At 33.0% G+C, this 18,374-nt stretch overlaps 1 protein-coding gene and 1 long non-coding RNA gene across 4 annotated transcripts in view; one reads left to right on the top strand and one right to left on the bottom strand.

Annotated features, from left to right (window-relative positions):
* KANSL1L (KAT8 regulatory NSL complex subunit 1 like) overlaps nucleotides 1–18,374 on the bottom strand; it is an 81,228-nt gene that overhangs the window by 42,132 nt on the left and 20,722 nt on the right. For all 3 annotated transcript variants that reach the window (XM_081143023.1, XM_081143024.1, XM_081143025.1), the window contains exons 4-5: nucleotides 12,386–12,583; nucleotides 10,107–10,228 (exon numbers count right to left, since the gene is read on the bottom strand). In XM_081143023.1, coding sequence (XP_080999149.1) covers nucleotides 10,107–10,228; nucleotides 12,386–12,583 — 320 coding nt within the window. The remainder of the gene's footprint in view (nucleotides 1–10,106; nucleotides 10,229–12,385; nucleotides 12,584–18,374) is intronic.
* LOC308559844 overlaps nucleotides 1–18,374 on the top strand; it is a 45,041-nt gene that overhangs the window by 15,844 nt on the left and 10,823 nt on the right. Inside the window, exon 3 of the long non-coding RNA XR_013999210.1 lies at nucleotides 13,073–13,185. This is a non-coding gene — a long non-coding RNA (uncharacterized lncRNA). The remainder of the gene's footprint in view (nucleotides 1–13,072; nucleotides 13,186–18,374) is intronic.

The raw sequence follows: 18,374 nt of genomic DNA, 5'->3' as shown, positions 1-18,374 counted from the left end.
ATATGTGATTAGTTTGCCAGTTTAACTGCATTTTTTCAATTAGGATACCCAATTAGAAAGAATGGCTGCATTTCATGAGATAATTGCCATTAGTGGAAATAAATAGCACGGCAGTGATTCACTGAAATTTAATTTCATATCATATTCTGGGACTCGTTAAAGCAAAACAAACAACAGCAACAACAATAAAAATCTAGACATTATTTCAAGTAGAAATTCACTTTCTCAGAGATAATGCCCCATGGGGTAAACAAGGATCCATTTACAACATTTTATCTTCATTTTAGAGTATGAGATCTAAAAACCAATAACTCTCTCTACGATGATAAAATGTAATGCTTCATTTGTTTGAAGGCTCAATTTTTTTAGTTGCTCAGTTCCTGGTGACTCATCTTAGACCCTGCTGCCAAGATTAACAAAGCTAGAAAACAACAATTCTGACTTCTGGGAGAGACTGCCGCTAAACAGGAGATGGGGGCTGGGAAACAATGAGTAACAAGTAGACAAACAGGTGCCCTGGAAAATAATTAACCAAGAGACTTAACTTAGAAACTGGGAGAAAGAGTCATTAGGATATTAAAAAACTGACCTTAAGTACTTTTTAAAAAATAGTATAAGTTCTATGTGGTTCACTAAAAAATAATATACAGAATAGGTGGTGAAACTTTAAAAATTCAGAATTTAAATTTCTTCTAACCTACCTATACACGAAAATTTCAACATAGTGTGATACAAGGCTAGAATATATATTCTTTATTAAAAGAATTTCACTTATGAGAGTACTTATCTGGCAATCCCAAGTATACAGAATATAGCTGAAATTGCAAAAGCCTCATTCCTGTTGCTGTTCAGAGAGGCCTCTCTTACTAGAGAATATCTCTTACTATAGTACAGATGCATCTACCACTTTGTCATCTGATTTTCTAGTCCAGAGTTAAATTAGATGACAGGAAGCAGAACTGCAGGAAACTGCCATGAGAGCAACAACTAAAATATCAATCTAGGAGGAAGAAGAAATACGGAATGCTAACTACTTGCAAGAAATGTTGAAAGACATTTCATTCATTCAACAAATATTTACTCGTGTTCATGATGTGACTCTTACTGCTAGGAAAATAGCAGTTAATGAGACAGACAAAAACAAAACTACACGTCCTAGTCTTATGGAATTTACTTTTTCATCCAGGCAGACAATACACAAGTAAAAAAGAAATGATCACACTTGTTATCGGACTTGATCCTCACAACAAACCAGGATGTAGACTGTTCTCATTTTAACTGACTTATAAAGTTGCCCAAGATCACAATACTACCAAGTGGCAGAAGTAGGACTGATCTCAGGTCTGATTCCAAAGTGATATTCTTTTTTTTTATTCCTTTCTTTTTTTCCCCTAATCCTAGGACATGCTTAGAAAGAGCAAGGAAGGGAGAGAGAAAGAGAAAGAAACATTGCTTGCTTGCCTTCCGTATGCTCCCTGACTGGGGATCAAACCCCCAACTCAGGTATGTTCCCTGAACAGGAACCAAGCCAAGCAGCCTTTCGGTGCAGGGGTCGACATTCAACCAACTGAGCCACTCTGGCGGGGCCCAAGTGATATTCTTAACAATGTGTTTTCTTCATAGCACTTGATCAGGGTATAAAATTACATTTGTGCAATTATTTGGTTGACATAATTTCCCCACCTAGACTCTATACCACAAGGACAAAGACCACATTTTCTTTGTTCAACATCATAAATATGGTATATATAGCTGCTGTGCCCAATGCAATGCCCAGCACACTGAAGCCACTCAGTAGGTACTTGTTAACTATTAAGTGAATTATTTTACAGATGTACAACTATTAATAATAGCCCCTGAGGATGTATTAATAGCCCCTAATAGTGATGGACCTGAGTTATCCAAAAAAATGGAATTAGTTCAGTATCATCCAAGAAAGGCAACGTGTAATACATTTTACTTAATTCTTCCCAAATGGTTTATTTGAAAGCTTTTGGCACTTGAGTAGAATCATCATTCCTCCTACGGTCTTGGGAACCTCTTTCCGTAATACCTTCTGGATTATTCTTAATGTTACGAGCACATGTTGAGTAATTTTTCTCTATTCACTAAATTTCTCTTGTTAAAAAAAAAAAAATCCTCACCCAAGGACACCTTTTCCACTACTTTTCAGAGACAGAGAGAGAGAGAAAGGGAAGGAGAAGGAGAGAGAGACAGAAAGGGAAGGAGAAGGAGAGAGAGAGAAAAACGGATGTGAGATTCATCCATTAGCTGCCTCCCGCATGCACCCTCACTGGGGCAGGGAGAACCTGCAACCCAGGTACGTGTGCACTTGACAGGGAATCAAACCCAAGACCCTGCGGGCCACAGGCTGACACTCCAACCACTGAACCAAACCGGCCAGGGCTCACTAAATCTCTTGATTTAAGCTAACATAAAATGATTACATCCAAAGCAAAGCATAACAGTGATGTTACAAAAAGATATATATTTTAGACTGTATTGAAACCTTATATTTTTATTTTTCATTTGTTTGAAAAAAGGGAATTCATCAAAAATAAACACTTACTTGAAGAATATTAGCACTAGAAACTATTTTAGAAAATATTTGTGTCCCAGTAAATTTAAAGAAAAAGAAGTGAGATGTAAAGAGATTAAGGACTTGCCCAAGGTCACAGAATGTCTAAAACAAAAAGAATACATAAAAGTGTACTCTCATAACCACAAATTATCAGAAAACTACTAAATTATAAAAAACACTATAAATGATTAAGAATACATAAAAGTTAAAACTTTTGGGAGGGGGATTAAATACCCCAAGATGGTCCTTTGAGAAGGTATGATTTAGGTAACAGGAGAATAAAACCCAACAGTGTGTATGCTCGCCCTGAATTTTAGTGTACTTGATTTAATTACAGTATCCCATACAAACTAAGCAGACCAAAGACAGGACAGCAACTTTATGTCTTCCCAAGAGATGTGACTCCCCATACCTGTTTAACAAATGTCTTAATAACTGGCCTCTCAGTCATTATATGCCCTCAAATCTTTACCCTCTCAGGACATTTTGAAGCACTTTAAAAAAAAAAAAAAAGTAACAGTAGTTCTAAATCAATGACTAGTATGCTGCCCAAGATATGAAAGAAATAACAGACTATATCTACAATTTTAACATACATTATGTCATTACATAAAAGTATCAGTGGCTAACACTATTAAGCTGTTTCTTACGTGTCAGGCATTGCTCTAAGAGTTTTATATATACTATCTCATTTACTTCTAACAACCATATCCTGTATATTTACTGTTTGATAACCACATCTGGTATGCTTACTATAAGACATACACTTAACTCTTGGTCAGTGATCTGTTGAGTAATATGCTACATTTTAGAAGACCCAACATGTACCTTTTAAGATAATATGATTATAGAAACTGGGTTAGAGTGGAGACTGAATGATTGTCAAATGTTGGTTACGACATTATAAAATCTTTGGAACAGAGAGACTATAAATATTTAGATACCACAATGATTTAAGAACATAAAAAGCAAATATATATTATCATAGTAAATTACTAAATTTCTTGTTACTTTTAAATATACCTTTTGCCTATATCTACAAACATTCTGCAACCTCTTATTACTATACTGCTATTACTAGGTCTAACATTTGTTCTAATTTATACATTTTAGCTGAGTATGTACCTCAAAACTCACAACTGAATCTATGAGTACTTTTCAGGTCATAGGGGACAGTTAAAAATACATGATAACTACTAATCCTTTTCTTTAGCCATTCTTCATTTGCTTTCCACAAGTAGGTATAAATGCTTTCATTGGAAAAGACAGAACAGACATCCTAGATTAAGAAAAATTTGATAAAGGGCAAGGATTATAAAATAAACAAAAGGATAAATTGTTATCACCAAATTTTAAGGTAACATGCTAAGATTTAATTTTTTGTTTCTCCTTCAATAAATTAGATGCCACATTCCTACTTGTCTGAAAATTTTGATATCCTATGGTTATAATTTTAACAATATGGGACTAGTCAAACTTTGCTCACAGGTCTAGGATGAATAATGTCATTTAAATATACTTTCAAAACTATGATGCCATTGTGCTTTCTAGTTATCCTTTTTGAAGTATATAATTTGTACCTTATTTTTAACTTTTTATTGTGAAATATAAGATACCTAGAGATAAGTACATAAAACATGTATCTTATGTTTAACTTGTAAATATGAAGCAATGCTTCACCTACTTGTCCACTGTTCCATAAACACCACTCAGGTCAAGAATGAAACATTATCAGCACTTAAGAAGCCTCCTCCCCCATATGGACCTCCTCTTCATGCTTAACCTAGAATGATCAAAAGTTAAACCCAAACTTCTAACAGCCTCCTGAATAATTATATTCAAGGACCTGAGAACAATTTACATCCATTTACCTTCCTCCTGACCTATATGCTATTGTTACCATGGACTTTTTTTTAAACTCCATTAGACATATTTTACTACTGTTTGTTTACATATGCAATATAGTTATTTACCATTTTATTTGTTATTTCTTGTTACACTTCAATGACCTATCTAGGATCATCACTTTCTATTGCCTAAAGCACAACCTTCATTGTTATCGTTAATTAGAATCTACTAATGACAAACTCAGTTTTGATTTGTCTGAAAACATTTGTTTCACATTCAGACCTCAAAGAAGTTTTCCCTGGGTATAGAATTTCTAGAGAGACAGTTATTTTCTTTCAACACATGGAAGATACCATTCCACTGTACACTGGCTCCCATCACTCTTGAGAAGTCAGCTGTCAGTTGAATTGTGGCTTCAATTAAGGTGATGTTTCGTCCTCCCAGGCCTCTACTGTTGCCTTTAGATGTTACATCAGTCTTTTCTTCTTTTTCCTTCAGATTTTCTCTATTTCTAGGGGTAGATTTCTTCTTATTCGTCCTGCTCACGGAATTCATGCTTGGCTCCCTGAACTTGGTGTCTTTCATTAAATGAGGTAATTTTTCAGCCAGTACCTATTTGAATATTGCTCCTGCTTCATTCTCTAGCTCATCTTCCAGGTCTCAGATTAAGTCTCATATTAGACCTGCTAAATGTGGTCACCACATTTTTAAATGACTTGTATTTTCCATTGTTTTGTCTCTTTTTCTACATTCTGGAATTTTTCTTCTATCTTCATTACACATTCTCTCTTCAACATGTCCATATTGCTGACAAACTCACTTACTTAGTTTTTAATTTAAAATTTTTGAGAAGTTTTATTTGGACTTTCCTCAAATGTGCTATGTCACTTATATAGTTTATTTTCTGCAGATATTTTCAAGCCTATCTTTTATTTCTAAAATCAGAACAAGCACTGTTTTTTAAATAATCAGCGTTTGATAATTCTAATATCTGAAAACTTTATAATGTTTTTCCTGTTAATTTACTCTTTATTCTTACTCTTATGTCTCTGTCTCCTCACACGTTTGATTATATTTGATTGTGTGCTGATCATTGACTTTGAAAAATTAATTCTGATAATTTCCAGTGGCTAAGAAGGTGCCTTCCTCCAGAGAGAATCTGCATTTGCCTCTGCCATCTATCTTGTAGTATTAACCATTCCCGAACCATTTTAAAGTAGGGATTCTTTGGCTGACTCATTGATGCAAATTTGGGCTGAAAACTCCATGTGAAAGTCCCTACTATGGTGAGACCATCTCAAAGACAGATTTACTTTTTTTCTTTTATCTTCTGCTCTGCTCAGCACCAAGGCGAATCTCCCAAATGGCACTCAAGGGGTGGGGGTGGGGGGGGGAGCAGATTACCTTTTGATTACATTTACTATAAGGGTGTAGCTCCTGGAGGAGGGTGGTCCTAGCTAAATATGAAGACGATTTCATTTAATCTCCTTACCATAGGGCAAGGCCATGGCTTTCTCTTTCTCTCATCCCACAAACTATTAAAGCTTCATTTGATTTTTCTGGATTTAGCTTTGATTTCTCCCTTCTCTTTCCCCACAAAGCTATCAAAACCTCAACTAAATTTTGTCAGAATTTGGCCTCAGACAAAATGAGATTGCTATGCTTTTCTTAGTTTTCTGGGTGCTTGTTTTCCTTAGCTTGTGGCTTAGAAATATCATTAACAACATTCATTCATTTCTCTTTCAAAATAAACAATAAAATATTCTTATACAATCCAGCAATTCCATTTCTGGGTATATATCCAAAAAATGAAAAGCAGGGACTCATACAGGGATTTGTACACCCATGTTCAAGCAGCATTATTCACAATAGCCGAAAGGTAGAAGTAACCTGAATGTTCATGCAAGGATCAATGGAAAACATAATGTGGTCTAAACATAAAACAGACTATTAGTTAACCTCAAAAAGGAAGGAAATTTTTGGCACATGGTATAATATGCATTAACCTTGACAACATTATGCTAAGTGAAATAAGCCAGTCACAAAAGGACAAATACTGTGTGATTTCACTTACATGAGGTACCTAGAGTAGTCAAATTCATAGACACAAAGTAGAATGGTGGTTGCCAAGGACTGGAAAGAAGGAAGAATGCGAAGTTATTGTTTAATGGGCATTTCAGTTTAAGAAGATGAAAAATTTCTGGAGATGAATGATGGCGACTGCTATGCGACAATGTGAACGTAATTAATGCCACTAAACTTAAAAACGGTTACAATGGTAAATTTTATGTTATGTACATTTTACCAGAAGTTTTAAAATTCTTAGTCAAATGATGAATTTTCTTACCTTCACATTTACTTAAATACATAAAATGAATAGTTTTTATATGCTTAATAGGGACATCTACAGAAAGCGCTGTGTGTCAAGTCTGAATAACATTAAATAGGTTAAGCCCTTACTCTTGAAAATCTTTGAGTATGAAAGGTGTTTTCTTCATATATAATTGTATGTAAGGAAAACAATAACACCATATTGGAAAAATAGTAAGATACAAGAAATAAACCTAGGCCTCAATTAGTCACAGGGTCAAAAGGCTCATAAATATAAAAATTGCACATTGCTTCCATACAGATACTTTTAAATAAAGCTTTTCCATAAGTTACTATATTATATGACTGTATCTTCAATTAATTTTCAAATCTATAGTAATATCCTCAAATGTGAATAATGTAAAATAATCTGTTAAATTTGTAGAATATCACTCCCATGCATTTATTTTATAAAAAGTTGAATTAGAGAATACAGTACTTTTAAATTCTTAACTAGTTTTACCAATATCAATTAAGTACTTTTTACAATATTGTTAAGGGTTTTTTTTAAAAACCTTTAGAAACCACATAACATCCTTCTCAAGGGATGGGCTGCTCATGCTACAATAAAAGGAGGGGGGTGCGGACAAAGAGTAGGAGCAGTTTTACTTGTTAATGTTTATCCAAATCTTTACCTAACTCCATTTCCCACTCTTAACTTGGCCACGATCACTTTATAAACAACTGCATCCATACCCACCTTAATCTCTTCACACCACTCACAAGAACAAATATTTTCTTCTGTCATAAGGTCCCTCCATCATAACTTTGTGATATGTAGTTTTACACGCCCCATCTCTAGCTCTATCCCTTCCCTTTATTTTAATAAAGTCACTTACATTTCTTCCATCATTAAAACAAAAAGACCTTCCTTGACGTTGTGCATGCACTTTGCTACAGAGCCTTACAGTCAAGCAGCCCTGAAAGTGTAAGCGCCTTGATTCCTTCTCTGCTTCAGTCCCTCTCCATCCTCACTAATCAGCTCATCTCTCTCCACTGTGCCACTACACTGCTCCTGCTGAGGTCTCAATTTATAACTGACAAGACCAAGATACATGCTCAGGACCTCTCTTTGGCATCCAACACAATCTCCACATATTCTCAAAATTTTCTACTTTTCAGAGTTAATTACTCTCTTATCTGCAATATATTCCAGTTTGTATGTTCCTTGTTAAATAGATTTGGTTTTATGGTATATATTTTACAGCATATATTGTCATAAATAGAACTTTTACAAAAATGTTAATGAGTATCTCCCTAATCTTTTGCTTCACACAGCAGTTTGCTGGTTATCTGGAAACAAAACATTTAACATTTGCTCCTCTTCTCTTTGATGAAAAGTACCTGTATTATATTTTCTAGCTAATGTTAGAGAATAAAACAATCTTTCTTTGAAGGGAAATATAATATTTTGATAAAAATTGTGAAAATAAATGCTTTTTGAAAGAAATGTGTTATATAGGAAGTATTTTGAAAAAAATGTTGATTGTTGCCAAAAATAAATTAAGTTAGTAAAATTAATAAGATTAATTAAAACACATACAGCATACTTCAAAGAGGTAGAGAACAAATTTTTATCTACTTTTAAAGCTATCAAAGAATTTGTTACAAACTTTCAGAAATAAACCTTCCAAATACTTTGTAAGAATAACTACTTGACATCAGGAAAGATGGCATTACTAGCTGGTTTCAACAAGAACCTTTTAGACAGGATTGAAACAGTGTGATTTATTAAACACAGCCAATGTTACATTTCTTTCCTTTGGGCATACGTTCCTTTATTTGTTACCTTTTTCAACTATGACAGCTACTAAAAATCAAATAGTCAAACAAGTGCACATAATTCCATTATGATTATATAATATTTTAATAATTACACGGTTCACCTGCTAGACTACAAGTTATTTAAAAGTGCTGACTTTGTATTCCCAGGACTTTGACTATATGGCATACAGCAAATACGTATGCAATAAATACTTTGTGAATGAATGACCAGATTTACAGACAAGTACCTTAAAATGAAAATATGTACACACACTCACACACATACCTGAGTATGTGTATAATAACTAGTTAGGTAAACAAAATATTACCTAAAGCGGGTAGCCCCAAATCACAATGCACATATATCAGTTTGATGGTGTTAAATGGCTCAACCTGTAACTGTGATTTCTTAATTAGGATATGTTCTCACAAATAAATCTATCATAGTTTTCCTATATAACATGTAAGGATCTTTACTTTCAAAGTGAATCATCAGTGATACAAGGAATGAATATAAAGTAAAATACATAAGTAAAGCAAAACCAATTAAGAAACTGTTTCCTTAACAGAACAATGGATAAATGACCTAGCATAAACAAAACTGTAAAAATATTAAAAATTAGACTTTCACAATAACAAGTTAGAACTAAAAATCAAATAACAGCATTTTTATTTTAAGACGGTTTACATCCACCAACCTCCTTAAGAATATGATGGCTATTTAGCATAATTTTCACCATGGTATAAATTTTCCTTTCAAACTGTATTAAAATTTTAAGTACTAAATCATACAATTATTAATATGAATATCTCCCAATACTAAATTACACTTAATCCTCTATAGTAGTTAAAGCAAAGATGCCCATATTACAATCTTACTGGGAAAAATTAGGTGCACCCACAAAATTATATATTAACATCATCTTTAATTCTAATTGCATCTTTGAAAGGAAAAACTAAAAGAGAAAAGCAAGCAAAATAAAAGGGAACAAATGCTGGTCCCCAAATGGATTAGGATTCATAGTGTGTAACATATGACATATAACATAATAAATTGCTAATGATTATAGGTATTATATTAATTACATCCAGAAAAAATTTACCTTATAATATTGAGACACAAAATGGCTGAGTAAAAAACTTAACTGAATTTTATGAATGATGCTTATCAATCTTTTGTGCCCAAACTATATCTAGGGTCTTTTTTTCTTAAAATCCATACAAGGTCAGTATGGAGCTTAAGAATATATATAAAATGTACAAAATGGAAATGTATTAAAGCAGTAATCTGTAGCAAATAATATCACTGTTTTTCTTTTCTTACAAACATTATAAAACTTTCTGGAAAGTTGTGTCCCTCATTCTCAGGTTTATAGTTACCTTAATTATGTATGCTTGATGTTGTCTACAAATGTATCCGTGGTCTATTGATTGTACTTTAATAGTACTTAAGAAAAAAAGCAGCTGTAATACTTAAAAGATAAAAACAAAATAAAGTAAGAGAAGCCAAATTTAGAAGCAAAACCATCCCATTGTTACCTACCTCCTGGAAATGCCATTGGCCAGACATTTATGGCTACAAGATTTGGAGGAGAGAGGTGATGAAGTTGGGGACAAGTTGAGAGGGGCAATCAAACTGTTGATGATCTCAGTCAACTGTGCACTCTGCAAGAAAACAGTCAACTGCTAAGCAAGAAATGTGAGTTCAATCTCAGGCCTTTAGTGTCGATTAAATGCTTAACTTTTCATGAAACAAGTAAATGTTTATATTTTAGTAAATATAGAGGTGGGCAAAAGTAGGTTTACAGTTATGAGTATACAAAACAATTCTTGAATCATTATTTATTAATTATTATATTCTTTTTTATACAAACTGTAAACCTACTTTTGCCCACCCCTGTACATGTATATTAAACTACAAGATGATTTAGACAACTACTGTTATTTCCATTTCTTATAAGTAAATTTACATTTTAAAGAACGCCTCTTCTTTTGTTATATTTCCTTTATCTACTTATCCTGTCCTCTAAAACATCTGAAGTCAGATAATAGAATCTACATAATATTTCCTGATACAGCCAAATTAATAACAAAAATCACAGCTATGACTTATTAAGTGTGTACTATGTGTCAGACACTATACCAGGCACTAGAATATTTCTAATCATTATAACTAGCCTGTAAAGTAGGTATTAGAACTTCTGATATTACTATATATAAGATCAATTACAGACGAGGAAATTGAAAGAAAGAAAGATGAAGCCGCTTGACCAAGGATTATAGAGTTGGTAAGAAATGGAGCTATGGTTCAAATTCAGGCTTTAATCTCATGCCCACCGTTTCTTAATATTTTTCCTAATTCAAAAATACGTTTTTTTAGTTATCAAAATTTTCATTGTCCCTTATCCCAAACTTAAATATACATGATATATTTGTAATATGCAATAATTAAATCATTCTAAAAACAATCATCTAAAACAATTATAATAAACACAGGCCACATCAATGGAAATAGTACATTTCTACAAAAGGATGACAACTGTTTTCATTGCGTATGTGATGTGTTCATTATAGAAAATAGAAAGTACAGAGAGGTTTAAAAGGAAAAGAAAATCACCTATATAATCATATTTCAGAGAAAATCATTGCTAATATCTTGGTATATATCTATACCTCTACACTAAGTTTTTTGAGCATATGTGAGCATTAGTGTATATACAACATGTGCACACACACGCCCTTTTAATTAATCATGCCACATCAATTTTCTAAAGCCTGGTTTTCTTACTTAATATCATGTGACTACATTTTAAAAAAATAGAGACCTATTTCATCATTTTGTTAATTGCAAGATATTCTATTATAAAATAAAGGGGATATGAAATTATTATTTTGAAACCCTTCATTTGTATGAAACTAGTAACATGTTATTAGAAATAATGAGACTAAAGAATATGATAAAACTAAATCTAAAATTTCAATTCTTCAAAAAAATTTTTATGCAAAAAAACCCTGAAATGTTTTCACCATTTATTTTCTTGAAAAATATTATGAACCTAATGACTTTATTTTTTACATTATTACTTTTTAGATTAAGCCCATTTTCAAAATCACCAATACAAACAGATTCTTTATCCAGTTATCAAGCATCCATTAGTTTATTCATGCAAAGAAATGTATATAGAGTATCTATTTTCCAGTCGAAAACACTGACACTTCTCATTTTCCACCTTCAAAAACATCTAAAATACTATAAGCCACTGGAGGTCGATGGTCAGGTATGTCTGTTAATTGGCCGAGAGGACAGCATTACAACCAGCCCCCCGTTTTACTCTAACAACCACCCTACTTCTGCCCAATAAAATCTCATATGCCTGAGTCCATATATGGGATGGTAAAAATTTATTAGGAACTTACTCGACTTTCTATTTACATGATCATTTTTATTAAAGAATCGATATTCCAATATTACCTTTCACTAAAAATCTCTATCAATAAATTACTCAAATAATCATTCAGATCTATTAGATGGTACCAGTGTTCTTTCCCTGTGCAAAAAGTCCAATGATAAGCAATTTTGTTTGAAAAATTATTTTCCAACCCTAGTATAAATGAGTTATCATCTAATGGCTACTAATTTATACTTTATATTTATCTTATACCTGGTATTTAAATAACCTTAATTACATCAATACTATAATAGAGACTAGTCATATATTATTTTAATTGTATTTAATGTCAGATTGCCAACTTTAATAATCCCACACCCAAAGGAGACACACACATTTATTTTCATGTCACACATCATACTCTTCTCCTTACCTGTTTTTCTATGTTACGAAGAAGCAGTGTAGGGCTACTTGGTGACATTTCAAAATCTTGTTCTGGTAAAGGATCTTGGCTCTCTTGGGGAATCTGAGGAGTCCCTGTAATATTTAATGAAGTTGCTTGGTCTGCAAATTTTATTTGCTTTTTCAAATTGTCTTTTGGAAGCTGACATTCTTCTAGGATCACTGTCCCCTAGGCAAACAGCAATTAAAGAGTTTTTAAATGAAAACAAAATTGACTGTTAAATTAACCTTAATGTTATAACGCACTTGAAACCATGCTTCTTATTGCCCCTTGGAAATCAGAAAATATACACTTGGTAGTTGAACTCTGAAAAATTGGCTGATTTAAAACATGTGTAGCTAAAATAGCATGTATGTCTGATGCAGCAGGCTTATAAAATATTGTCATAAATTATATACATGCCGTTATTTGTCTTCTATTGGTTTTAGTTATTAGCATTAAAAGCATGACACATTTAGAATAAAGTTAAAGGCTTATACACAGGATATGAACATTTCAGACTGAAATTTAGAATATTTCCTGATTTAATCTTACGATATTTTGGTCACTAGTACTTCCATTTGAGTTTTATATTTGAGTACTCCCAATTTCATAAATTAAAATACCAAACTTATAAACATCCAAACAACAATCTAACATTATATTATCTCCTTTCAGAGCCCTGTAAGGGACAAGCCTCAAGCCTGTTGCTGCCGTCAGCAACCATGGCAGGACTGCACCATGGAGAAAAAGTATTCTCAAGGCCAATCCAAGTTCTTCTTGCTCACAAGGTAGATGAATTAATAATAAAGACACAAGTCTTCAAATTTGATGGGGTATTTTCTGAAATATAAGTAATGACAGGAATAAGCAGGGATCTAGCTTCCTCTACACTCCCTGCCGAACACCTGACTTTTTTTCCGAATGGCTCACTAAACTTTCTCCCACATTTCCTGGCTACTTCACTCCAACTGTTAGCACCCTGAGGTCCCTCAGAGGCAATGGAAACAGGAGAGAAAGGCTGAAAAGGAGTGCACAGTTATGATCTTAATGATTTTATAGTCAGTTCTCACTGCAAAACTCCTTCCCTTTCTACCCCCTTTATCCTCTGTAAAGAATGATACATGTTATTACATAATATATATGTAGATGTAGATTTTTATAAAATGCCAGTAAGCCCCTACAGACTAGCTGAAAGGTATTAAATGCCTAATGTGGTTAAAATATTATATTCCTGTAATGAAAAACAGACTAAAACATTAATACAAGTGTACAGTATTTCAAGATAGAACAAATTAAATTACTGCTGTGGGTCAGCTTACATCATGTATTAAGTGCTATTTAAAGGATGGAAACTGTCTATAGAATATAATATGCTCTATGTGAGTTTTAGTTTATACTATAATTTAGAGAATATAAAATTTTACAATGAACATAGTCTGCTATACTATTAAACATACATTTTATTATTTTGTAGTAATATATTACCTTGATGCTTAGTAAAAGTAACAAATTCTCTTTTTTTAAATAAGTTTGCTTTTTTAAAAAATATCTTTATTGATTTCAGAGAGAGGAAAGGAGAGGGAAAGAGAGAGAGAAACATCAATGATGAGAGAGTCATTGATCAGCTGCCTCCTGCATGCCCTCGACTGGGGATCGAGCCCACAACCCAGGCTCAAATCTCTATCTCCTGGATCATATGTCGATGCTCAATCGCTGAGCCACACCCAGCTGGGCACAAATTATTCTTTTAACCTATAATTGAGAATGCTGATAACTTTACAAAGAAAAGAGGATCCAAATTTTGATCCCATCTCATGATTATTTTCCTAGTATGCACACATATGGCTGTCAAGAAATCTGAAGAAATATATTTAAAAGAAGTTTCTGTTTTATTTAAAAAAATTAAATTAGACTTGATAAATACAGTTATCATCAATCATGAAAACTCTTAAAAGTATCTGAAATATCTGTTCAAAATTTGTAAAAGTCTCTTACTAGGTTTTTCAAAAGTACCTCATGTAAAAGAAATACAAGCTTTCACCATATCAATTTAACTATAATTCTCTCCAGTTTGATTACAGTTTATATTATGAGCCAAGCTGCTGTGAATTAACCTGATTTCATAAACCCTACTTATAATATTGTTTCTATGGAAAAGTTGATTCTGAATTCCAAAAACCAACTTATGAACCTTTAGAATACCTTTTTGTAAGTAGGGAGCCTACCATAGTTAGTTCAATAAAGAATAATACTTTTAAAATTCAACTGGGGAGACATTCATAGCCAACTTCATAATCTATTTTTTCCCCTTAAATTGTTGCCCTGGACAAAACTCTCTGTGAGAAGAATGGGCCATGATTTTTCTCTGGCATGGCCCAGAACAGAGAAGGAAGGGAAGAGGAATGAATCCTTTAGGGACACTGCAGAGACAGCTCTGTTCTTAACAACAGAAAGGAACGTATTTGTGCTGAGTCATCATGATGTACACTTTAAATATAATTTTGTCAACTGTACCACAATGAAACTGAATTTTTTTTAAAAATTAGGAATAGATTAATGATAGATAAAACAAGGCAAATAACAATATCACAATTCTTTAGAATAATGAATTGAGATAACTGAGACAAGTGAAAACTAGCATGAGATGAAAGCAAATCGACTGCTCCAGAGAAGACAACTGTTTCTGATAACAACACCAGAGAGATCCCTGTCCAATGTCCAGCGTCCTCAGAGAGAAGACACAGTGTGAAAAAATAAATGATTGCCTCAGCAACACCTTTATTATTTATATAAAGTCACCAAGGCTAATTTTTAGCAAAAAAACTTAAATGAAAATTTAAAACACAAGAAATATACAATTTAAAATGTGGAAGGCCCTATTACAGATAACAACAACAAAAAATCTAAGAGAGAGATCATGGCCAGCTTCTCAACCAAGAATAACTATTTTAAATTTTTTCCAAAGAAGGAAAAGAAGCTATTGTCTTACTGAAAAGCTGAAGTAGAGAAAAGAAGAAATATGAAAGTTGTAATGTGTTACAAAACTGTTGCAAGAACAAAGAAGAGATGTTAATACCAGCTTTCTTCTCCTCTCTAAAAATTTAAGAAAAATTTAGGCCACCTGGAGTATGTCAAAGAAAGGGCAAACGACAATTTAAACACCTAAATTTGTAGATCTAGTAGATCTACTCTGTGTGTTTACTGACCAGTCACAAACTGGCACTTACTTAAACAGGATATTTATATCTCAATCTCTTTCCCTTCCCCTTATCTCTAATTTAACCTAGAAGGATTTGTTTTTCTTTCCTTTCAAGATACATTAAACAGAAAGTTCTCTCACTCAAGATAACCACTCTTCTCAATGTTTTTTTCTTACAATAACCCAAGAAGCTATAAAGAGCAAAGAAAGTGCTTGTTTTCCTATTCAGTATACTAACAGCTCAACCAAACTGCAGATAAATAAGCAATTAAACATATTACTTCTTAAGAAATTGAAGGAGAAACTACCAAAATAAAGAAATATTGTATTTTGATAGCATAATTTTAATGATGTTTTCATAAAACAAATATAATGTGATTCTTAAGGGAACAAAGGGCCAGATAAACATCTAGCCTAAACCAAGACAAATGTAAGGCCATATAACTTATTACTGGGAAGTTTAGATTTCTTTCCTTAAAATAATTTATTTAATAGATATAAACATATAAGCAAACTTTTAAAAATATTTAACAATTATATAGAACTTCTTAGAACAGACAGAATATTAAGATATATTTTTCTAAGTCAAAACAATATGAACTAGACTGTCTAGATTCAAACATAAGACTTAGTCATTAATTTAATTGGGAACCCATTTTCTGGGAAATTTGCAAATTGTTTTAAAGCTAACTCGCGCTTAGAACTCTTCTTGCTATAAAAATGCTTGAGATATATCCTTTAAAGTGATCAAAGAAGAGATATTATTTGGTGATCCTGACAGGGGCTGGGAAGTCACTACAGCTGAAGGCCCTGGTGAAGACAGGGTTAAAATGAGAAACAGTCACTAGAGTAATTGAATAGGAAACATCACCAGGAAACTATTCTTGAAAATAGTTCCCTCAAACCCAACAGACAGAACCAGTAAGCCTAAGGTTTTATTTCTGTCCTTCCAACCACCTTCCTACAGACATCACCACCAAATTCTACAATGCATTAAACAATATTCATTACTTTCTACCTTCCTCTCCTGTCTTTGCACAACTCATACTTTGATTACCATACTAAAATACTTTGTTATTCCTAGAAAAGATCACATCATTTTTTGCCTTCAAACCTTTAGGAAATGCCCTTTTCTATTTTCTAGTTCCATTGATTCATCAAGCAAAGTACCATTTATCCCCCAAACTCACACTGAGGCATCAGCATCTTCTCTGACCTGCTAACCCCTAGAGTTAAGTATTCTCTCTATGCCACTTCTATGTGTTATTAAAACATGTATCACTGCACATATTACATTATACTGCAACTAACTATCTACATGGTCTCTCTCTCCCACCAGAATATAAACTCATGATAGATGGAACCTAAAACTTCTTAATCTTTATTTATATGCAGACCCTTGGTGGGGTTGGGCTAATCACATGGTTCCAGAAATCCTTTCTTTCACAGCTCTTTGTTTTCAGGCGATTCACCATTAAGCTTAAAATATTATCTCAATTACAATATTATCTCCACATTTTCACCACGTAGATTACAATTTCCCACAAAAACAAAATTATAAAGAGATATTTAGCAATATTTAGATTAAATTCAACTTTATGGAATTGCAGAACTCTTTATGTTATTGCTTCTATGGGAAAATATGCTACAAGTTCCAAGCAAACAGCCTATAATTTTGGGAAACAATATGTCTTTAAGATAGGGAAATCCCATGTTAAATTTCCCCTGGCTGGAATGAAAACAGCATTTATACGTGTAATCATTTGCTTAATTTGTACTCCCAGTAGACTGTAAACCCTACAACATGAGAGACTTGTAATATTTACAAATGACCAAAAACAGTATCCAAATTCACAAACACATACTACCAACACCTCCCAAAAAGAGTAAAAAAGAACTCTTAGACAAAAGAAAAATTGGACAATTAATTACACTGAGGCCCAATCTCACAACATTCAGTAACAAATTAAAACAGCAATAAAATAATATTTCACACTCATTATACTGGAAAAATCAAGAGGTCAAAAAATATAAAATGTTGGCAAGAATGTGGAGAAACAGGAGCTCTTATATGCTGCCAGTGGGAATACTGATTATCCAGTCACATCAATGAGTATAAGAAAGCAAAGACAGCCATGCCCAAGACCCAGCACTTCCACTTTTAGACATGCAGCCAAGAGAAGTTCTCCACAGGCTCACAAAAAACATAAAAGATAGTTATTGCAGTATTATTTTTACTGGAGTAAAATTGGAAACACTATCAAAAGAAAATAAGGGAAGAGAGAAGCATTCCATTGTATTCATACAATTCTATTCCATTCATACAATTAAATAACATACAGGAAGTATAAAAATACAAAAACAGTATGCTAAGCAAAAACAAGCAAGTTGCAAAATAGTTTGTAGTATCGTTTATACTGACTTTATAAGCATAGAAAATAAATATTATTTGTAGACAGACATAGACACTTATCTCCCAACAGCATAAAAACATACATACTGAGCCCTGGCCGGTCTGGCTCAGTGCTTAGAGCGTCGGCCTGAAGGGTCCCAGGTTCAATCTGGCCAAGGCACCTGCGGGAGGCAACCAATCTATGTGTCTCTTTCACATCGATTTTTTTTTCCATCTCTCTACCCCTTCCACTCTCTCTGGAAAAAAAAAAACCACACACACAAAAAAAACCCGCCAAAAACATACATACTGAAGACTATACAATTTTATAAACCAATGTCACTCTAATAAATTTAATAGAATAAAAAGTACATAAAAATAATAAA

This window comes from Miniopterus schreibersii, assembly GCF_964146895.1.
Source record: "Miniopterus schreibersii genome assembly, chromosome: 7".
NCBI classification, from domain to species: domain Eukaryota; kingdom Metazoa; phylum Chordata; class Mammalia; order Chiroptera; family Miniopteridae; genus Miniopterus; species Miniopterus schreibersii.
This window is presented reverse-complemented; position numbering and strand designations above follow the sequence as displayed.